At 42.6% G+C, this 23,902-nt stretch overlaps 2 protein-coding genes across 6 annotated transcripts in view; one reads left to right on the forward strand and one right to left on the reverse strand.

The window, feature by feature from the left end:
- Nucleotides 1–5,205: 5,205 nt before the first annotated feature.
- On the reverse strand, nt 5,206–16,417 carry SLC16A3 (solute carrier family 16 member 3). The gene is made up of 5 exons (XM_057405360.1): nt 16,353–16,417; nt 8,997–9,240; nt 8,364–8,507; nt 7,200–7,967; nt 5,206–5,757 (listed from the first exon to the last, which is right to left on the reverse strand). Exons 2-5 carry the CDS (start codon nt 9,217–9,219, stop codon nt 5,468–5,470), a joined length of 1,425 nt encoding a protein of 474 aa, XP_057261343.1. The 5' UTR covers nt 9,220–9,240; nt 16,353–16,417; the 3' UTR covers nt 5,206–5,467.
- A 6,589-nt stretch (nt 16,418–23,006) lies between these two features.
- Nucleotides 23,007–23,902, forward strand: part of CCDC57 (coiled-coil domain containing 57) — a 35,351-nt gene continuing 34,455 nt past the window's right edge. For 2 of the 5 annotated variants that reach the window (XM_057405366.1, XM_057405368.1), the window contains exon 1: nt 23,007–23,112. In XM_057405366.1, coding sequence (XP_057261349.1) covers nt 23,045–23,112 — 68 coding nt within the window. In that variant the 5' untranslated portion in view covers nt 23,007–23,044. The remainder of the gene's footprint in view (nt 23,113–23,902) is intronic. The other 3 variants (XM_057405365.1, XM_057405362.1, XM_057405364.1) reach the window with 3 other exon arrangements.

Below are 23,902 nucleotides of genomic sequence, written 5' to 3' on the forward strand. Positions count from 1 at the left end.
CACTTGGATGTAGCTCAGTCTTAGCTGGGGTACCATAGGACCCAAAATACACCACCATTAATGTATTATTAAAGTGTTTCCTTAGGAGCTTTCAAGTTCTAAAGAGCATCACTTGATGATAAAGACAGCTTGCTGGCAGGTCAATACTCAGAATATTCAGGGATTTATAAGTCATTGCAGTTCATAACACTTTACCTGCAAAACAAAATCTGGAGTGCTTTTCAGAGGACAAGAACAATAATTTCTACATGGAGCACTGCAACATTAATAGTTATTATTTTAAAATTTGATGATCCTTTAAAACAGTCTTCAGGATCATTTACAGGAGGAGCCCATTTCCATTTTGGAATTGGCCAAACTATGACTCACAGCAAAAGCAGTCCCCTTGCTCACATTAAATTCTGGCTGCTTGTCAGCTCAGTGTCACCACTTTATTTTTTCTCTATGAGCTCTGTATAGCTAGCTGTTTGAGCATGTGTGGAGGAAGCCAAATTTCCAAATCTGGGTGTTACTTTTTCTAAGCTTATTTTCTCACACCCACAGTTTTTTACAATCAAAAAAATATTTATTCACTGTATTTGCAAGTTTACTAGAAAAGCATTTAAAAAAAATTAAGTACAAATATACACATTACACTGAAGAGCATTAACAAGAAACAAAAGTTCATCTCACTTGACAAACTTAATTGTACTCTTAATCCTAAAGACAACTGTGGTAGAGAGACAGACACACATGCACAAGTCGGTACTTACTGTTGTAACTTGTAAGAGTTTGCATTCCCCTGAAAGCCTTATGTTTCAATTAGGGACTGTAGTGACAGGACAAGGGGTAGCAGGTGCAGACTTAAACAGGGAAAGTTTAGATTGGATATATGGAAGAAGTCCTTTACTGTAAGGGTGGTGAGGCACTGGAATGGGTTGCCCAAGGAAGTTGTGAATGTTCCATCCCTGGCAGTGTTCAAGGCCAGGTTGGACAGAGCCTTGGGTGGCATGGTTTAGTGTGAGGTGTCCCTGCCTGTGGCAGTGGGGTTGGAACTAGATGATCTTAACCCTAACTATTCTATGATTGCTGACAGAATCAACACTTTTCTTTGGGACATAATAGAGGTGCATACATGTATATATTTTGGAATTTGATTGTATTGTTAGGGGAATGTTTTCATTTATTTTCAGAGAATGATTTTACATTGTCTAACACACATTTGGATGGGATTTAATATTAGCAAGCACAAGATCTGTCCAGTCCTTCATACCATACCTTCATAGCATCTCAAGTCTCAGCTTGAGGGAACTGGCTGCTTTTGCAGCAGGTAACTGTTGAAGACTTGCTGTAATGTATTAAAGGACTGGAGAAAAACAAAATCTAGAGATTGTGATTTTAAAGGGAGCGCAATCACTTTTAGTTCTGCTGAGATCTTCCAGGTTCCAAATAGCTACAGGATGTTTCATATAGAAATTTTTAAACAGCAAGCTTATTTTTGTATAGGAGGAAGAAGAAATTTTAACTTTGCCTTGCTCATTGTCTAGTAAACAGGCAAACTGTCTCTGTTCTACTCTACTGGATATTTTGCATGTTTGATAGATACAGATACGTATATATATGTGTGCACGCACATATACACCTCTTTATATGTTCTCTGTGTGTTACAGGCAGTTGTATACATACCTTCTCCTTGTGCTAGGAAACTAAGGGCCTAAGATCTATCACAAGATCAAACAACATTTTTTAACCATAAATCCCATAGTACACAATTTATAGAATGCATGAAAATCTAAAAAGCTTTTAAAATTATGCTTAGCCTTTAGACTAAAAGGCTGCTCATTAGTTTCAGAGAAATAATCTAAAAATTATTTTTCAACTGTTTTATTGTATTATACTTGGAATTTTTGCACTTGTATTTTTCAGTTGCTTCCCTCAAGACTTAGGTTTGTTCCAGTAGTGGTTGTACAATTACCTGCCTTCCCTCTCTTTTTTTTTTTTCCAAATCACAAAATTTTAACCATAAGGTTAGCAAAACTTCATCCAGGCAGATGTTGCATTAAACCATTCTGCTTGTGTCCCCAGGCAGTTAGTGTCTCTTTAGCAATGCTTTATGACTCAGACCGTGCATGTCAGCAAAATACGTGGAAGAGCACATCTCTCAAACTGCTTTTAAGGGGATGTCAGTGGTGTTGAGATTAAAGAAACACTGTACCAAAATATCTAGTCGGGTTTAAAAGCAATTACCTGTGAATTTACAATAAGCACAATTAAATTCTTAAGGAGCCAGGCTAGTCTGGCCAAAAGAAAGGGTTGCAGCACAATCCTCTTCTCTATGTAACAGGTCCTAAATGGTGTTCCAAGACAGCACTGGGAACCTGAAGACTCACTGCTTGCCTTTTTTTGGTATGAAGGAGTGAGGTTTGTGATACAGGAACTCAATGTGGCCATGTCCATAGGAACAGTAGGGTACATGCCTCAGCACAGCTGGGCATGCTGGCCCACGGTTATCCAGGCTAGTGATCTGGCATGGAGTTTACCTTTCCATCAGTATCATCAAAATCCTCCCAAGAAAATAAAGGCAGCTGAACAGAAAGAGAGCTAGCACGCGCCTGGATGTAACACATGAATGGGACAGAATGGGAGCAGGGAGCTTAACTGGCTTCAGAACTCAGAAGTACTAAGAGATCTGCATTAGGAGTTTCTTATCTTTCTGTTGATGCTTCTTGTAAATACTGAAAACAGTAAAAGATTTTGTAGCCTCTGTGAAACTGCCTAGCAAATTAAACTCACCCTTATTTCTCACAGTCGATGAAAGAATCCTCTGGTTTGACTGTCTTTCATGCAGTAAGCATCTCCTGCTCCCACAAATACTGCAATCCGCTGGTAGGTCTGTGCTGTGAACAGCACAAGAGCACTGGCAGTACTACTCTGAATAGTTCATGTTTGAGTTGATGAAAAGAAGTTGCAGAAGCCAATGAGGCACTTTCTGTGAACACTAGATTTACTTCAGAAATTATTTATGGCATCTTGTTGAAATGTGTTTCACTTGTCTCAGTAACTTCGTCTTCTGCCCCAACCACATAACATAACACTTCTTGTTTTCAGCTTCACTGTAAAGGTATTATGTATGGAAAATGAAACATAGTCTGAAAAGTCAGTATGTTAAGCATAGATTTTTGAGATATTACAATCTAGCCAATTTGCAGACTGTACAGAAACTTAAAATTGTGCTAAAAACCAACAACAAAAAGACAACCATTTAGTTCTGTGATAACAGGATAGCATTATCCAGCAAAGAAATCCAGTGACCAAAAACCACAGTAAGACAAAAATGGCTATTTGAAAATCTAAATTCACTTTTGGGGAGGTTTCTACTTCTTGCTTTTTGAAACAGAACAGGGCCTTCACATTATCATTGGAAGTAGCTTCCAGGGATATCATAAACTGATCTGTGGATTCCATTTTCCTCTTGCCCTTTTGTATGGTGGCCTTCTGGAGCTAGCAGTGTTATGTTCTAAGTACTGATTTAGTCTTTAGCAAACTGGAGCTAAGTTCAGTAACCATGTTCTTATAACTAGGACATGGCAGAGTAGTTCCTGCCACTAAATTAATAAAGGGTTTTAAAGTAATGTGTTATATGTTATATAAAAATAAACAGTTTATTAAGTGCAGCATACATTTCTTTTTAAAATCACACACACAGAAAAAAAAAAACCACATCATAATCCTAACTTTTCAATTTCTGTACAATGTTGTCCTAACAATGCAAAACCATTTTAAAGCAACTGCCAGAATGGAAGCTGGAATCTGAGATAGTTCCATTAGGGAATGCTTCATGGTTTTGGCACTTTGTTGGATTTACTGTATGTTTCTGTTAAAATGGTAAACTATGAAACAACTAATAATGTTCATTTTAAAAGGGATACAGGCTTTTAAGGGATTAGGGGCTTCTGGGTTTCAGTTACTAAGTTGAACAATTTTGGCACCTGAAAGCCAATATTCCTTTGCTACCAACAATAAAACTGACTGTTAACAGTTAGCCTGTTTCGAAGATTATTACTGCAGTCACAAAGCCTAGAGAGCTTTTCATAAACATATCTGAAAGGTGGGTTGCAGTAGCATGGTTTTATATAAAAGATTAAATTTTTGAAAGGGGGGAGAGCATATACAATGCCTTCCTTTTACCTTCCTTAAGAATTCAGTGTTGTCACAATGAATCTTACCTTTCTGCTTTCCTTCAAATATGCTGTCACTACCTTGTCTGAGCTGTTTCTTTTTCCCACATACCAATGTCAGAGAAGATTTAAAGACTGGCCAGAAACTCCCATTCTGTTTGCACAATGAGAGCTGACCCTGTTCTTGGTCTTTTTGCCATGTCATATGATCAACAGTTCTATGAAGTTTCCTTAACCAGCAAGAATAGCCCCTTCAACTTCCATAGATTCAGCAAAAGGACAGGGAAGTGGGGTAAGTGGGCTGGGGTCGACTACCAAAAAGACACTGCCACCATGTTGAAGATTTTCTGTGTTGCTAACATTGCACTTTAAAGATGGCTAAAGTTTCTAAACAGTCTAGTCACTTCCTCAAGTCTACCCAGTCTTAATTTACTGGTCATCTGGAAACTTAAACTGTTCCTTTTATATGCAAAATGGACACTCTTTGGGAAGATTCTACTAAACCCAGTACCTGTATTCTCCATGTTACATATAATACTTTCAATGCTGCAGGGAAACTGTACTGAAAACAGTGTATATAAATATAGGCTACCTTTGTTTACTTACTGTCAGGATCAATTTGCTCATTCTATTTTCTTTCAGTACTACTTCAGAATACCACTCTTGTGATCTGCTGAGGACAGTATCTATAATGTGCCTCTTTATGTACAGTATTTCTAGATGATAATTACAAAGATTATAGGTATAGACAAAAGTTAGAAATACATTTACATAAAGTAATACATATTACCAAAATTAAATTAGGGCTGAGCCAATTAATCTAAAAATCTGAAAATGTAACAAATTCAAAAACTTAATCAAGACCTTTTAAGTTCCTGAGGTTTTTCTTTGTCTCAAACTCTTTCCCCTTCACAAAGAACACAGAAAGGGAAATTACATTTAGCTGCACAACACAACAAATTCACTAATATTGTCTGAAAATGTACATGTAATTCCACTTTTCTTAAAAGATATTCTTTCTGTATCTCTACCGACTGAGCAGTTTCTGGTGATGCATAGCAAGACTATACCTGTGTTTATAAAAGCTTTTTAGTTTGCATAAAAAGTATAACCACAATGTTCTACCTTTTACTGATCAAGCCAATCTTCCAATAAAAGGTTTTCTAGCTAATCAGCTTCCAGAGCCCTGAGGAGCTGACCAGTTTCCAGTTAATAAAGAAGATGGCCCAGCCCTAAACTAGTTCTATTTCTAAAATAAATAGTGTTGAAAATCTTTTGTTTCTAGAAGCTTTGTTGGTTTCCTGTCATGCTTACACACATGTTTCTGGGTTAGTTACAACTTCACCGTTTTTTTCAGGCTCATCTTTCAGAAACTGTTCCACTTCAATAGAGTCCACCTTGCTGGCATCTTCAGGAGTTTTGTCTTCAGATTTGTTTAACTCCTCTCTTTCTGCTGCTTCTTCTTTTGTGTGTGGTTCTTCTGATTTTTTCTTAATGCAGAAGAAATTTCCCAAGGCCAATACAAGTGCTGAGGTGGTAACTTCAATTCCAGCAATAATAAAAACAAACATGTACCTCCCTGTTGCATCCAGGAGTTTTCCTGAAAAAAAATAAAAACAACATTCCAGGTAATTAACAAAAGTGATCATCCTGCAACAAATATTTTTTCTACTTTTTTAAACGTTTAAATGACTGTCTAGAAGTACCATGATGTCTTTGATTAAGCAGTAGCAGTCATCTAAACTTGCTATCTAAGCAAGTTTTTTGAAGTAGCATTTTAACAAGTTTATAACAAAATGTTTCTCAATTATCAGTTTAACATTCACTGATATTGTCACATCCCAAAATACAATCCCCTGCACACACAGAGTCATGCAATTCAACTGGAATAAAACAAGCCTGGCCTTCATATGCAAGAAATGAGAAGTGCCATGTATTCCAGATCAAAGCATGTGCTTCCATGGCTGCAGTCCGTATCAGCAGCTTTCTCTTGCTTCCAATCTCATTTCCCTTCGTACACAGGCAGTGTACTGTCTGCTTAAAATATAAATCTCATTTAATAGTCAGTCTGGAGTAAATTACTGGTTCTCATGCTTTAGGCATGTTTAACTTTCATAGGACTTACGAAAGTGGATTTGAAAGAACAGGAGGGAAGATACAAAGGATGTGCATCTCCAAACCTGAAGATCAGAGAACGTAATGTGTAGTACTGTTCTCCTCCATTAGGGGTTTTGTCACAATAAAGATACCCAATACTTTTTAGTGTCTGGCATAAAGAGTAAACATTTTGACAGTAAACTGGTGGGGTTTGGGTGGGTTTGGTTTTTCATTTGGTTTTTTTTTCAGTTCAGGGTCTGTAAAAATTCTGTTCTTTGATTAGTAATTAATTTGCAATTTTGAGCTTAAATTAATGAATTTGAGTCTCTTGAAATGTCCCCTTATTCTTGGGGTGTGGGACATGAAACAGAAGCAGTCTACCTTCCTTAAAACAGTCCCATTGTATAGTTTTCTATGTAAGGGTTGTTGTTTTTTTTGTTGGGTTTATTTAGGTTGGATTTTGGGGGGGGGGGGGGGGAGGGGGGATTCCTCTCCTTACATTTTCTTTCCTCCTCCAAATCAACCATGGATATAGAAAATTTATATTAGTGCTTTCCAAAGACAATTGACAGGTTTCTTATTCTGAATCCCCAACTCCAAAGAGATCTGAACTTCACAAAAGTTAATCAGTGTGTGTGTAAAACTCATACAATATTAGCTATCTACTAGTAAGAGGTCCAGTGTAGGCTTTCAGTGGAGAATGAGCAGCATCTCCAGATGGCAATTCAACCAATCCTGAAACAGAAGGAAAAGATTTCATCCCAGCTTGTCTTGGATTGAAATAGGTTGTAACTGCGGAAAGTCATTGAAGCATATGCAGCACTAGCACAATATGCACTTGTTGAGCGACTCATATCGTCTTTTTCTCTGCTCCCTTATAATACAATTTATGTAAATGGATACAATGCAAATTATTTTGAATTCTGAACTAAATGGAATACTTACCTGCTGATGGTGGACCAATTAGAACAGCCATAGCTTCTGCCAGGAGCACTAAGCCAATAGCACTGGAAAACTTCTGGGTACCCACAATAGCCATGAGAACTTCAAACTGAAGAGCACCTACCATTCCATAAGAAATGCCAAAGAAAATACAAAACACCACCAGGCCACCATAATCAACAGACATAGAACCCATGAGATCTGTAAAGCCATTGAAAATCATAGCAAAACTGAAGAGGTAGACACAGCGTGGTCTAACCCATTTAAGACCAGCTACCATTCCACAAATAGGCCGAGCAAAGATATCAATGAATCCCAGAATAGTTAGAAGAAAAGCTGCTTTGGTGTCTTGATATCCTAAATCCTTGGCATAACTCACAACGAAAACTGGGGGAACAAAGAGGCCAAGCACCATGATAGAGGCTGCTAGCGTGTAGATTACAAAACCACCATCTTTAAAAACGCTGAAATCCAGAAGTTTTTTCTTTGCTTTCTTCTCAGCTGGGTCTTTGGTAGCTTCAGGCTTTTTTGGTGGCTCCAAAGGTCTCATTAATGCGCCACATACGCAGCAGTTGAGCAGCATCCCACCCAGTATAAGGAATCCTCCTCTCCAACCATATTCGTGTTGTAGTATCTGCCCCAGTGGTGAGAGAGCACAAAGAAACACTGGACTCCCCGCAGCAGATAGCCCATTGGCTAAGGGACGGCGTTTGTCAAAGTAACGGTTTAACATGATGAGTGAAGGCTGAAAGTTTAGTGCCAGTCCCAAACCTGTAACAGAGGGTACGTAAAAAATAATACTGGCCTACAATATCAGTACTTAACAAATTGTAATTGCAGTTTTTCTGATTCCTGACTTAAAAGTTTTACTTCAAATGGACAAAAGGATTCTAAGAGAATATTTTAAGAAGCATTCTACTTCCTGATATTCTTGTACTTGATGAACACTTCTATATCTTCTACACTTCACTGATTACAGTACTGGATATTAAACATACCAGAAAAATTAATATTCATTTTTAAAAAATGACATTTATTCCACATTTATCTGCCATCTTCAGAAAAGCTGATTTGGATGATACTGATGATTTAGATAGCTGTCACACAAAATCTCAGACTGAAGCCAGGACATCAGTTAACCTATTTTCAACCATGCACACTACTTACCAGTAATCACACCTGCAGTTAGATAGATTTGAACAATACTTGTGCAGAAGGAGGCAATCACCATCCCCATTGAGGCAAAAAGGCCACCCACCAGCATGACAGGGCGACAGCCAAAGCGGTTGACACATACACTACAGAGTGGACCTAGGCAAGAAAAGCAAGTTACAGTTGCAACGATAAATCAATTTTTGCAATTGATTTTATCTCAGTTTGCATTTCTTCCTTGGTGGACTTAACAGTGTTAGGTTTACGGTTGGAATCAATGACCTTAAAGGTCTTTTCGAACCTTAATGATTCTGTGGTTCTTCGGATACTTTGTCCCTACTGTCGGCCAGTCTGGAAGAGTGCTCTTTCCTCTGTAGTCAAATATTTAGTCTTCTTTTGTCTTCAGAGTGCCATGCAGTTTTTCCTTTTAATCATCTCTAGTTGCTACTAAGTTACAAAGATCTAATTTTTTGTGCAAGCTGAATGTGCTTCAATAACTTTTGAATTTATGTGATAAACAGTAATTATTTGGAATGCCTTACTTGCATACAAATAATGATATGCAGTCATTCATGCTGTAAATGGCTGTATGATTTACAAACATAACTGTATGATGCAGTACGGTTTCAAAAAGAGAGAACTACCTACCTGTTCCATAAAGCATGGCCAACAGAATAGAGGAAATCCATGCAGTGTCACTATATCCAATGCCAAATTCCCGGATAAGTTCTTTGAAGAAGACACTAACTGCCTTAGGAAAGGCATAGGAGAACCCTGTGATGATAAAACAGCCAAAAAGGACAGCCCAGCCCCAGCCTCCATCAGGGGCTTTAACACCAGATGGACCATCGTCAGCTACCACAGCTCCCATGACGAAGCTCAAGGGTGTTCCCTGAAAAAAAACAATTACAGTATATAGACCTGGTATATATATACCAAATCAGTACTTCATAGGAAAAAAGCCATTATAGCAGTTCAGGGTTGTATTTTACTTTCACAAACATGGAATAACTCCTGCATTAAAGCCTGCAGGATTTTTTGCTATAAAATCCTTCTGTATGAAGCTCTTGGAATATTCACTTGGGAGACCGGGAAGCAAAATCCTGGTGCATAACAAGTATTCTGTGCAACAGTGGACAAATCACCCAGGTATTTTGTTCCCTACTGAAGACAGAAACACAGTCCTGATGCACTGATATCTTGAAAAGATAGATCTCTTTGAACTTCTGATAAGCTATTAGTTTTCACACATCATGTAAGCATTTAAGCTGAACTGCAATTAAAATCTGCACAGGCAGTTTTTTGTGGATGATGGGAGCTAGTAACTGCAGCAGTGCTCAGTATCACTGCCTGAAGCAAGTACTTTCCATTGTGGTTGTTACTACATTATCAGTAACTTTTTTTTTTTACATTTTATTTGATGAATCTTTCACATCTTTCATGTGCAGCCACAAGTGCCTTTGCATCTAAAAGAAACCCCGTCTTTTCTCATGAGAATGTTATGTAGGCAGTGATGCTTCAAAGTTTTCAAACAGATGGGGGAAGACACTGAAAAGGCAGATAAAGTGTACCTGCATGTGAGGAGTGGAGGGAGGTATTGTAGCAGAGCAATTAGGTTTTTATAGGGTCTGCGTATTACAGAAGTCTAAAATGTTATAAAGGGAGCTTTAGACAAGTTGTACGTTAAATCTTACATGTACAAAACGTGACTATTTCTTTAAAATGCAATTCATTACTTTTATTGGGTCAATGTTTCTTACAGTAGTGCCTAAAAGAGGAGTGCAAGTACAGTTGCACATCAGAGATGTTTGTCACTAAAGAATGCTTCAACTTTTGAGAAGTCTGCATAGTGATTGTTGTGCACTGGGAATTATGTAGTTCATAAAGCTCCTTTTCAGAACCAGACTACATACAGCACAACAACCTAGTTAATGCAGCCTTGTCTAGACAACTGAGCACCGAATGCGTGGTTGTCAATAGGCCTATATGGGTGTACTTACTAAGGAATTTACACCAGCATTCCCACTTCTTGGAAGAAACAACTTCATATGCATGATGTATAAAGAAACCTGGCCATGACAGTAGCTGTTCTATAGCCCTGGGCTGTAGGAGAAGGACAGTAAGCATCCTATTACCGGCTTCACCTCTTGTTTTCTGGAAATCAGGTATAAACAGAAAAATAATTGGCACTAGAACCTAAAATGGTTAAACAAGGAGCAAACCAGAACACCCCAATACAACTAGACGTCTAGGTGCCTGCTACTACAGATGGCTGATTTGCTTACTGCTGTGAGAGTTTGTAAAAACTCGAAGCTTGTTAGGTAATTTCTGCACCAGGCTTTGGGTTGCTAAATGAAAGTCTTAAGGTGCATCTCTGCCAATCATCCTAACACTGGGATCTGTCCACCCTTCAGAACTGTTATTCACAGTAACTTCTGTATGATACAAGATATAAAGCATGCTTCAAAAAATTGTGTTTTTTTTTAAAGGAATATCCAGACAGCACAGAGTACAGGCACAAAGTGTAATCCTTCATGATACTGGTAGCTCTGTAATAGTAATGATAACAGGGAAAATGGGGATTCAAACATCTCAGCACAAGTGTAGAAGATCAGGAATAAGATGTAAAACTGAAGGAGTCTGGCAGGCAGGAGCAATCATCCCACTACTTCCAAATTTTAAGACAGAACATCGGAGTGAATGTTTAAAATGCTGGAGGAAGAGTTGTGTAATTTTTAGTCTTTTGTATGAACCATCTTGGTAGCAACACAAGGTAATGGTACGTGAGCATTCTGTTAAAAAACAGCAGTTTCTGCCGGCTGCTCACACGGTGCCGGATAGCAATATCCAGCCCTAGAAGAAATGGCTGACGGCATCCACCTCTGTGCTTCTTCCGGTACACAGGCAGGGGCGGTCTGCTTTACCGACTCTACAGCTGAGATGTTCTCTGCGGTCCCGCAGTGCTGAGCCCTGACAGTGAAGTGCGTCCAGGCTGCCCAAACAGGCAGGCGGCTTTTGAGAGGAGCCGTCCTCGGCACCTGCTCGGCCGCACTCCTGCTCCTTACACCGCTCCGGGCGGCAGGAAGGGAACGCAGCGCGGCCCGGGCCCAGCACCGGGACTCCTCGCGACCCCGCGTGACCCCGCGCTGGGACGTGCGGCGGCGCGAGCCACCCCGCCGGACGCGCGCGCTGGCGGCCGCCGCACTGAGACGTGCAGGACGTGACTGGGCGGTCGAGCGGGCGGGGCGGGGCGCCGCCGGCCCCAGCCGGCCGGTGGGACCTACCAGGCTCGCGCGCCCCAAGGGCGGTGAAAGGTCCCTTTACGGATGTTGACGGCATGTCAGCGCGTTCAGCTAAACGTTTGCACAGACCCGCGTACCCCACTTTCACATGTCTACACGTGCCCGCACACCCCCCCCCCCCCCGTCTTGTTCATCTGGTTTAGTCCATCCGTGGTTCACGTTAACACACCAAATTAAAACACCGTTAACCAGAACTGAAGGAACCCTGCCTCTCTGAACGTCTTCAGATGCACTTCACCCCGTTCCCTTCATCCTGTCATAGTGTGCTTTACCAGGCTCCACTGTATCCGCTTCCGTTAGAGCTAAAGGAAATAGTGGGGAGGTTCCCATGTGAAACCTGCAAACCAGGGTTAGCGCTAGGAGAGGTGGGCTCGCGGTTGACTTGCACTGACAACATTTTCACTTGTAATTTCACTTCAGCGCTGGGATACTGCCGAGTGTATGATACTGTGACAGGAGGCTGCTACAGAACTGTTGCAACTGTTTCGTTTCCTGCTTTTGCTCGCTCAGCCCTGTTTAGAGGCAAAGGATTACATGTAACTGGCTGCAGCTCAGTTTCAGTATCTCCACAACAGACATGATAGAATTGTCAGTATTTATTGCAGATCCCTCCTATTATAAGTGCGTTCTTTCTTCAGTAATGTGTAAAACAAAGGGATTAAACGTAGTTAGCTCTGTGGGGCTTCATGCTCCTGAGAGTATCTTCCTGTTGCCATGGAAACTTAATACAGGATCAGTTAGGAGGAAATATTAGGTGATTGTAGGTAGCGCTGCGGGTGCTGTGTTTGATGTGATGGTACAGCATATATAAAAGGAGAGCATTAGTGTTATGAAAAAGGCCAGCTAGAAATGGCAAGAATCTATTATCGGTGTTTAGCCAATACCCCTATTGCCTATGTAGCAGTACTTTATGGCCAGCAGCATGGGTAAGGAAGGCCATTTGTGAGTATGTAGGCTGACCTGTGTAGCTTAAGAACTTCCCCTGAATTAATTTAAATATGTCAGCAATCTACCCAACTTTGGATTCCTGGAATAGAAATAAACAACTTTTATCAAAAATAAAACATGAAATTCCACGCAGGACACCTAGTTTAGACTGGAATTCAGTCTGGAACCGCACTAGGTTGAGAAATGTACAATTACCAAGTGAGGAAGATGGCCTAAGCTGAGCAATACAGAGATCCTTCTTCAGTTTTTTATCTGTGGAATGAAGAGAATAGTGATTCTCTCTTCACAGCATGTTGGGAGTGCGGGTACGCTGAAAAGTGTAGACTGTTCAATATTGTGTTAATAGAGTCATAAGCCTATATTTGCCGAAGGGTATTAAAATCTAAGCAGACTAAATAAAAGATGTAAGATGTATACTTGTATAGGTGTCATACTTGGTTCTGAGTGAATAAACATAACACTAACCAGCTCTACTGAAATTTTGCAGGAAGTATCCCCTGCAAAAATTTTAATGGGCCATTTCTTGTGGCTTAGCTGATTAAATATCAGCCAAATTAAATATATGTTCATTTCCAAGGGCTGCTGCAAGCTCCTGTTCCCTACAAAATCATTACTGTATTTACTGATGCCTGCCCTGACCTTCTGTCCTCACAGAATCATTAGGGTTTAAAACTACTTTGGAGATCACCTGCCTACAGGTGAGTTTGGAATGTCTCCAGAGAGGGAGACTCCACAACCCCCCCGGGCTGCCTGTTCCAGTGCTCCAGTGCTGACACACACAACGTCAAGTTCTCCCTCGTGTTGAGGTGGAACTTCTTGTGTTTTAACTTATTAAAGAAAAGTAGCATTGCTCCTCATCCTGTTGCTGGGCACCATCCTCCTGGCACCCATCTTTGAGATCTTATATGTAAAAGCTCTGCAGTGACTTTCCCATTTTGGCCTCCTTTGTTTTCCTGTTCCACTGCCTTTTTTAAGGGTTTGCCAGCTTTCATCATTCCCCCATCTCTCCCTCAAAACCCCTAGGATATACTATATAATAATTCTGTGCTGTCTGTAGCTGAAGGTGATGTTCCATGCCAACACTTTACTATTAATCCCCAGTCCCCACTTAGCCTCAAACCATTTTAGCGTGCCCTGCTACAGCGCAGTAAGTAGCGTACATCACAAGCTACTATCAGACTGCAATGACACAGTAAATTCACATTGCAGTTTATGTGTAGCAAATAATACTAACCACTATAGATTCTGTTATCTGGGTAAAGTGCTCTACAGGGGAAGTTGAGCTTGTTAATTTATTTGTTTTTGTAATAAAAATGTTAGAACCCTGTTCTTTACATTATCTGGCAAAATCAGATTATATATATTTTTTTTTTCATAATGAGCAGTACCCCTAACTTACACTGGGCCATAAGCAAAGGAATAAGCCACAGATCTGCATACTAGCCTCATGTTTTAAAATGAAGTATTAATTTGGCTTTCTTAACAAAAAGAAACATCTTTTGAGATAAATGCCTACATAAGTATTTTATTTAGTTACAAATACAACACTAACAGTTCAATCTTCTCAGGTCCCAGCAAAAACCAAATATACTAGTTGTATAACAACAGCATTGGCAAATTCCCTAGTTACTGTCTCTATATCAAAGGCCCAGTTTTTGAAGAAGTGGACTTATTTTTCTAAAGCCTTTGAGTTTTTTTACACTACATCCATTGCCGTAAGTGCATTAATGTCAGCATCACAGTGGCACCTGAAGACCAGACAGTATCTGTCTTTCCTGTATGTACAGCAGAAGTGAAAAACATGCCTTCAAGTTGCACTTAAATTATCTGGCTGCTTTCCATATACTTTCAAAAACAGAAGCTGTAGAATCCCAGCTTCAGTTGAATACTTACAATTTATTTTTTTTATATCATGAAAATTAACTTCAGCCTTGCAGCTATGGTGGCCTTGCAATGTGTCAGAGCTTTAGAAAAATAGAAAATCTTGTCAATTTTTTATAGCAGAAGTGTCCTTATTTTATCTAGTATAAAGCCAAAAAGTGACAGCCATATAGTAATTAAGGGTACAGTCCTGTCACCAGCTGGACGTATGTGCTTATTTTTGCAGAATACCATGGAATTGCCCTAACACAAAGTGCTGGTGTGCACATGCACTGTATTTCAAGCTAGGTTTGTATATGTAGCTGAATATAGCATGAAAAGATTATCTGGCAAAGAGGTGTCATTTTACACAATGACTTTAGATAGTGCAGCTGCATAACATGGTGCCATACAGTAATATATGTGAATTCCCACTTCAGTGACAATTTAGAAGGTCACCCTAATATTTTTATAATTTACCTTGAGTTAGTCTTCCGACTGAGTCACAACAGGTATACTGTGCTAATGGAGTCTGTCTCACATTTTTAGACTGCCAACTGCCACGTCTTAACAAATTACCGCTCCCACTGAAACAAAAATTGCAAAACTGTATATGACTTCACTTTGTGACATCTTTAAACGGATTTTCAACTGCTTTACCCAGAAAGCACGCAAACTCGCTGATGAAGCGTGTGTGCATTTCCACAACCGATGCTAACGCTCTAAGCCGGTGAGGAAGTTGTATTGCCACAGCTCAACCTCACGTCTGTGAGCTTTTTCTTTCTCCACAGAACTGCTTAGAATAAGGATGTGAGAACGAGCAGTAGCACACAAGGGCTCTCTCCCGGCGGATGGAGTGGGGCTGCGGCGGCCGCCGCGCGGGAGAGGAGCGGGGTTGGGAGAACAATGGTGGCGGTCGCGGCGCCGCGAACGGCCACGGCGGCCCGCGCGGCGCTCCGGGTCGGGCACGTAGCGCTCGGGTCGCCGCCGCCGACGCTCAGGGAGCCTGCAGGCGGCCGCGCGATTCCGCGTACGAGCGCCTCACCGTTCTCAGGGCGCTCGCAGAACCGAGTAACGGAGTTCACGCCCTGTACTCCGCGATGCCCTTATGAGGGGGCGATCCCTCAGACTGCGGGCCACTCCCTTTAGCGGGTCTGAATTGTCCCTGCTGTGACAAAGGGAAGTCCAGAATTTACTCCCCTGTGGCTGAAAGGAAAGCGGAGCAGCAGCGAAGGGATCGTGGGGACGGCGCTGAGCGCAGAGACCCTCATCACCCGACACCGATCTGAAGCTACCGATGGCGGGAACAAAGCCCGAGCTCGCGGGTGCCTCACGAGCCATCGGTGTAGCACTGTACGTGCGCTGAGGCCGCAGCACCGCGCGCCTGGGCGTGACCCGGCCGCCTGAGGAAGCGGGGGGCAGCGCTCTCCCGCAGCAGCCGGAGCGGGGCTCGGTCGCTCAGAGCCTGGCAGCGCTGCCCGGCCGATGGCGGCGAGGACGCCAGGCGCCCCGCATCGCAGCGCGGGTTCCCCGAAAAAGAAAAACACCCCGGACCCCTCTGCGCGGGCAGGACCCAGAAGGAGGGCGTCCCCCGGCCCCCGTGAGGTGGCGCGAACGGGGTAACGACAATCCGCGCCGTCTCCACCGACTCTCCGGCGCCCTGCGCAGCCTCTGGCCGAGAGACGAAGCCGCGTGGCGCTCTCCCAAAGCTTCAGCCGCGCTCGAGCGCATCCGCCGGCCTGGGCTGCCCCACGCAGAGATGCGTACTCACCCTGCCCGGAGCTCCGGAGTCGGGTCACCCAGCTCCGGACCTCCCCACGCTCCCCATGGCGCTCACCCCCGTGCGTCAGCCAAGCACCCCACAACATCACTCACAACGGCTCCCCCTCAATACCTGAGTCACGTCCCACGCCTCAGCATGAAGATGCCGGTGCTCGTGCCGGAGCTCTGCCCGCCTTCCCCGTGGCCCCGCTCAGCCCAGCCCAGCCCAGCCCAGCCCAGCCCAGCCCAGCCCAGCCCAGCCCCGCCGCGCCGCGCCCCGCCCCGTCCCGCCCCGCCCCGCCCCGTCCCGCCAGCTGCAGAGCAGCCTCGGGCTGAGCGGGTGTGTCTCGGCCTGATCATGTGACTCACTTCCACTGTTACAGGTTCGCCCGCGCTGAGGCACGGCAGCCGCGTGCGGTCGGGCCTGCCCGAAGGGGAGTCCCGCGGGCGCCTTGGGTCGCGGCCCCGGCAGAGCGCCTGCAGGTATGAGGCGGCTGCGGCGCGGGCTGTGCTGTCCCGACATCTCTGTTCCAGGGAGTGACCGCGGTTTCTTTGTTGTCTCCTAAGGTAAGAACGGCGTTTCCGAGCTTCCCTGTGAGGTTTTTTTGGTGGGTTGGGTTGGGTTTGGGGGGTGGGGTGTTTGTTCGTTTTGGAAGTTTTTCGTTCTTCTTGGTTGTTTTGATCGTGATATTGTACATTCTGCAGATAACATACAGGCTTTTTTCCTCATCTTTTACCAAGGAAGCACCACCTGCAAATATGCCTGTTTGAGTTACCTCATTTTGCATCCAGATGGGATAAGCTTTCTGCAATGGCTCTGCTGCTAGTCATGCAAGTGTTGAATTGTAAAACTGAATGTGCGTTGATATTGCTGTTATTTAGCATCCATACAGGCTGTGATTTGCTTCTAAAGTGCAGTGTAGAAAGCAGCGCTTAAGAAATTCGGGAGTAGGTGCTCCACTCCTTTGTGTGCTTACAGAACACAAGTCAGTGTATAGGGTCATCCACTTCTACTCGGTGCTGTTAAAACCACACCTTGAACGCTGTGTTTAGTTTTGTGTCCCTCGCTATAAGAAAGACGTTGTGGTGCTTGAGCATGTCCAAAGAGCCTGGAGCACAAGTCTTGTGAGGAGCAGCTGAGAGAACTGGGGTTGTTCAGCCTGGAGAAGATTCAGGGAGCACCTCTCCCCCTCGCAACTACTAAAAGAGGGTATAGTGAGGTGGGGTCGGTCTCTTCTCCCAAGTAACAAGCAACAGGACAAGAGGAAACGGCCTCAAGTACTGGGGGGGGGGGGGGGTGTCGATTGGATATTAAGAAAAATTTCTTCCCTGAAAGTGTTATCAAGCACTGGAACAGGCTGCCCAGGGAAGTGGTTGAGTCACCATCCCTGGAGGTATTTAAAAGATTTGTAGGTGTGGCACTTGCGGATGGTTTAGTGGTGGATTTGGCTGTGTTAGATTTATGGTTGGACAAGGTCTTTTCCAACCTAAATGATTCTGTGATTCCTATCACTTGTGTGGAGACACACAGGGGTGTGTTTGCCTTAGCTTCTGATTCAGTTTTGCTGTAGTACCCATTTGTACCTGCTTAGGGATTCATTGCAGTAATATGCAAAGATGAGCAAGGCTGGGTCCTTTGTTTTGGGTAGATAGCATACAGCCAGTGAGACATACATTGCTAATCTTAAAGAGTAAAATGAGTTTTTGACTGATTAGCATTACCTGGATTTAGGCCATTCACTTACTGGCTAAATGAAGATAAGTGCAGAAGAGCAAAAACCACTGATTCTTGTGGAGCTTCTGAAGCAAGCATTGCAGTGGCTGAGGCCCAGCAAAATTGCTGGAGTCTAGCAGCTGAAGACATTCTTATGTGTCTTTACAGGTAATCTTGTTTCTCCAGGAAAAGGAAGTATGATCTACATTGCCAGTCCCAAAGGACTGGAAAAACTCCTACAGTTTTTGAGGGAGACAGTTGTATTTGTCATGACCCCACCCTCTTGACTCTAATTTCTCAAGAACAGTTCCATCCTGCGGAATCTTCTGCTTTGTTATTGCACTTTACTTGAATCACTGTAGAACCAGTGGAATTTTTAATGCAAACCTTAGAGGTATGTACTTTGTGAAGATGTTATCAGGAGGGACAGAGGTGCCTAGGAATGGAGAGGTGTAACAGTGGAAGTTGGTAAAATACTCAAAGCATCAGTATCTCTTATAGCTACTCAAATTATATAAGAGGCTAGATAAGGAAAGAGGTTGTTAGCTACACATGTTAAAAAGGCAAAAAAGAGGATTGTTGTATCCTTCACATATCAACATTACCCCTACTAAAGCCTCCAACTCTGCAGCCATGTGCTTTCTAGAGTTCAGTTGTAGAACATTCACACAGTTCAAGAGGTCAGTGGTTTTTTTTTTACCTAGAGGCAGAGGAGAGTCACTTCAGTTCATTTGTTTTTCAGAAGTGGATGTCCATACACATAGACCAGCTGCTGAAAAATCTGACTGGTAGTCTGTGGTCTCACTTTTGTAGTGGAAAGCTTCTGTTGTTTTTGAAGAATGCATTTTTCTGAAAGAGATGTGTTCATAAGAGGATGGTGTGCCAGGGTAAATGATAATCCCAAAATCAGCATCCAGATCACTGGATTTGATTCACTATTCAATAAGGCAGTAGTGTAAGTGAGCAGAACACAGGGTTGCTGTTCTTGCAGAAGCCTGCACAGAGTTGGGGTAACCTCAAACATTTGGAACTGAGATGAAGGCCCAAACCCCCTATCTGTTAGGTAGGGTTATATTGTACATGTTTAAGCATTAAATATGATGCAGTACACTTATGAGTAGAGGGAATATTAAAAGTGCAGGAGAAGCAGAGAGACTGTAACTTAAGGCATCTAACTACAGAAGGAGCTTTGAAAGATTCTTCCTTACAGTTCTAACTAAATAAAAAAACAAACCACTGCATCTTAGTATTGTTCATCTGTAAGTATGCCACTTATTACATGTACTCTCAAAATGTTGTTGAGCTCATGAGGAATCATTAAATAGGCAAATTCTATGTCTAGAGTAGACTCTGAAAGTCTCAGTTTAGTTTCTTGCTAAAGGGGATTCTTAACAGGAAAGTATAATGTCCTTGGGCTATACTTAACAGATGCTAGATTCCACCAAACCTCCACTGAAGTCCTTCACTCTGTCATTTCTTACTAGTTTCCAAGTAAGTAAGGATCCTGGTATGTTCTTTTTTTTTTTGCATATTTAATTTGGCTTTGTTATTTTTTCTTTTGCACCTTTACAGCAAGGAAAGCTAATGATATGGTGGGTACTGAGCAGAGGGGTGCATTGCTGGCTCATGGTCAATTCAATATCCATTAGGACCCACAGCTTTCCAACTGGCTGGCCCCAGGCTGTACACATGTATGGGATTATTGCTACCCAGGTGCAGGACTTTCCATTTTCCTGTTTAAGCTTCATGAGATTCCTAGATTGTTTTCCTTAAAAACAGAGTGAGGTAGTGAATCCAGTAACTGTTTGCCATTCACATCAGTAAAGATGGTCAGAAAATGCTGGAAATGTTTGCCTGATCAGGTTTCCAGGATGGCAGAAGTGACTGGAACATTGTTGTTACGGAGTATAAATAGGAAGAGGGTAGCTGACCCGAGGACAAAGCTTAGTCGCTTTGGAACATAGGGCTTCTGATGGTAAATGTCTTCCCTAGCACTTCCTGAACTGTAGACTTGCTTCTGAAGATCATAGCAGTTTTGGGTGGTTGCTCTTCCTGTTCCAAAATCTAGCTGTACTCTATGCTGTTCCTGCAGTTTGTAGGTTAATCCCAATAATCGAAAGTGCCTCTAAACATTTATTCTTATTAAGCTTTTATAGATTTAATTTTTTTTTTTAGGCTGTGTTTCCTTGTTTGCATTCAATGGAGTCTGTTGTATTAATTACTGATTTTCACTGCCGCATTTTTAAGAATGTTCACAGAAACATTGAATATTTCAAATGGTTTCATACATGGCTAACTGTGCATTGCATACACCTCTGCCTTTGATTCAAAATGTAAATGTAGCAGATCATGCTGCACAAAGAGTCCTTGTAAGGTCTGTATTGTAGAAAGGTCTGTAATACTCAGAGTTGAAGTTTTGGTAATTTTTAGTTTGTTTCTAAAGTATGAAAATAAGGTATTTTTATATAGCTCTCAGGATTCAGTTGAAGAGCATGAACTGTACCTACAAAAATTTATATAGTTTTCAAAAATAACCTACAGTTGTTGTACAGGTAGGCATCGAGAGAGAGAGATGAAAATCGAATTCATCTAGTCTGGATAAAACTTGAACTTAAAGGTGTCATTTGGTTCCTAAATACTCACTCAAATTTCAGAGGGGACCAAAAATTCCTCTGGAGTCCTTTGCAAGCTAAAAAGTAGGTCACTTTTATTTAGAAGATGATCTTTTAAATGCTAGTTCTGAATTTTTTATATTTATTGTTTGTATACTGTATACCAAATACATTCCTTGGGGTTCTGGGGTAATAAGTATTCATTTGAAAGAAGGCTGCTCTTGAAAGACTTTTCTGAATCACATTTTCATTTTTATGTTTCATCAAGGTAGACTACATCCATATTCACTTACTGAGTCCCTGCATGATGTTTCTCAAGCCTGTTCCTCTGATTAGCGAGGTGTGCATCTTTGGAATGTGCTGTGGGTCTCATGTGGCCTGTGTCTTGGGACTACTTTTCCATAGAAGCGAGGATGAGTTTGGCAGGATACATAGTTTGCATAATCCTGGGTCTTGTTAGGGAGTTGGGCCATAATAAGTTGTACATGGCCTTTTGAAGGGAAACTTAAGAGTGCTTTTGAGCTTAGTAGTGTATTTGTAGCTGGGATTTACCCTGCTTTTCCTCTAAAACACAGCCTTTTTAGAGGGCGAATCCATTTTCTTTCTTTTGTGGAGCTATTTGTAAGTATTGGTATTTCACAGTACACTGATGGGTCCAAAGACTTGTGTTCAGAAGTGACTCTGAAGGTGGTTCTGAAGATGCCTGAAATTTACCTTTAGCCTAAATCTTAATGAATTCACTAGTGTTTTATAAAAAACAGAAAATACCTCTCTTCTAAATTCTTGCTACCTTTTTGCCTTTCAGCAAAAATTTTCTTTTAATCTCCATCTATGAAATGAGGATATTTCCTGCATTTATTTTGGGAGTATACAGATTTCTACATTGATACCAAAATCCGTGTTGTATAGACTGTGATCTTTTTGACTCACCATTAAGATAAAAATTTACTCATTTTGGACAGTATTGAATTACTAGAAATTACTCATTTGGGCAGCTGATGTGTTTAACTATGTGACTAGGGACTGGCTGAAGGTACCTTGGAGGAAATTACAGCTAATTTGGAAAAAGGGGGGGGGGGGGGGGGTGAGGAAGGGTTGCATAAGATAATGTGGTTGAGAGATTGGGCAACTCTGGGGTAAGCCATAAGAAAAAGGAGTATGCCACCAGTCAGCATGGTATATAGATTTAGATATTTGCCTATTATGTACTGATTTTGATGAGTGCTTTTAGAGGCCCACTGCAGAGTATAAATTATGCTGGGATTTGCACTATAATTTTTGTGTGCTCAAATTTGGAAAATCACTTGGTCAGATTTCACTGCTGTATTTTAAACCAGAGGTGATTCATACAAACAAATTAACTAAATCACTTTATTTATAGTGTTCTGAAATTATATGTAGATACACTTCATGTAGCTAAATGAAACTTGATTTATTTCTAAAGTCTAATTATTAGTTCTGATTCTGATTTTCAATAATAGTTACAGATAGAAGTAAATACCTGCTCTCTTTAGATAACATAGGGTTAGGAAATACTCTTCTGATGACCTAACGAAATACATATGTATAAAAGAACTACTGGTAATATTCTTATTCTGTTTTGTTTAAATGAGTGTACTTCAGGCATAATTCAGGCAACATTCAGGTTTCTGAAAGGTCTCCTATCTGGCAAAGCTGTTTGTATCTTCCAGAAACCTGAAAAAGTGAGAGCGTTACAGGAAGTTTGCCCCATGACTTCTTCCTGCCAAGCAAGTCATCGAGTGACTAAGGGAAAATCATGCTTTAATCTAGCTCGTGTGTCACTCTTTCCTGTGTCATACAGACAGTGTAGTCTGGTTTAGTTGACAGATACTTTTTTTTAATAATTAAATACCTTGGTAGCAGAACTTGCTTATCTGTGCTGCATGGCTTCATTTTGTAGTTGGCCTGAGCTTGTTTTACAAGCTTTTAAGAATTTTTCACGTGATGCAGTGGAATTTGCAGGGAATGGGTAGTTTGTTCCATTTGGGCCAGTTCTTAATAGCTGTAATTGAAACGGGCCAGGACTCCTCTTCCTGATCTGCATGAGGGAGAAACTGTTTTATACCGAACAGTCTGATAAAACGTGTAGGGAGACAAGTGAACAGTAAAATGCGATTTGAGAGTACTGAATAATGTATAGCTGTGTTCTGGGAGAAGGGGCTGTTATTGGGAGACCAGGGCCGCAAAGGAGTGCGCACATGCTCACACAGTGCGGAGGTGCTGCTGTGTTGCAATGGAGAGGGTGCAGAAGATACAAGGAGTGAGAGAAGCCGAGAAGCGCCGGTCTGTTGAGCAAGAAGGGCAGTGAAGGGCGCGGGCGATCCCCAGCAGAGCTGCGGGCGCTGAGGGAGCCGGGCTTGAGCGGGCCTGCTCGCGGGCCGGGGCGGGGCCGCCACAGCGCCGATGGGGCGTAAGCGGTGCTCGCCGCGAGCCCCGCCTGGAGCGAACCGGGGCCGGGCTACGGGGGCCGCGGTTCCCATGGAGACGGGCCCGCCTCTTGACCGGGTGTTTGCCGCCGCGGCTCCCGTGAGACGCGGCCTATGGAGGTGAGCGGAAGGACGGGCAGGTTGGTGCCAGGCGGAGCCGAGCCGCCACCTGAGTGATGCGCGGGCGCCATCAGAAGGCGCTGCGGCCCGTTGTGCCGCAGCTTGTCCTTCAGAGCTCCCGATGCGGCACCCGTGCACCTTCCGCCCTTTTCTCTCTCTGGGGACCAGCTTCTTTGCTGCACCCTTCTACATAGTGCCCTCTGTGTGCTGCCTCTGAGTCCCAAGCATTACCTTGTGCTACTGTGTGCTCCTCTCTACTGAGAACTAAGAGACTTGACCTTGACAGCCTGCCTGCCATCTGTTCTTCTGCCTCAGAGCATCTGACCCTCTGGGCCCTCAGTGTGACTTCCCACCCTCCTACTGGGATCTGCTGGCTGCCACTGGCAGTGTTTTCTTTCACTCCCACTTGATTACATCTTTATGTTCCTCTGTGCCCTCCAAGTGTACAAGCCTCTAGTCCTGCGGGATACTTGATCCCTAGCTTTCTGGTAGCATTGCCTTCATCCATTTGTCTGTCTCTTCCTGTCCTCCCTGAGGATACTTGCTCTAGGGACTCAGTGTCCTTGTTCCTCATGGTGCATTGCCCTCATTTTACATTCCTGACCCCTCTGTAGAATATGTGCCCATTTCTCAGTCCCAGGAGCAATCGTTTCTTCTCACCATACCCTATATTTTACTTAGGCGGTAACTTATGCCTCCTTCTCTTCTGACTGTGCTGCATAATGCTAAGCTGTCATGTAACCCACAGCATAGCCTGCCCTGTACTTTGCCAGAGGTGTGTCACTGCTCA

Source organism: Pezoporus wallicus, unplaced genomic scaffold (assembly GCF_028554395.1).
Source record: "Pezoporus wallicus isolate ANWC-B61680 ecotype Strahan unplaced genomic scaffold, APGP_CSIRO_Pwel_v1 contig_7750, whole genome shotgun sequence".
Classification (NCBI taxonomy): Eukaryota; Metazoa; Chordata; class Aves; order Psittaciformes; family Psittacidae; genus Pezoporus; species Pezoporus wallicus.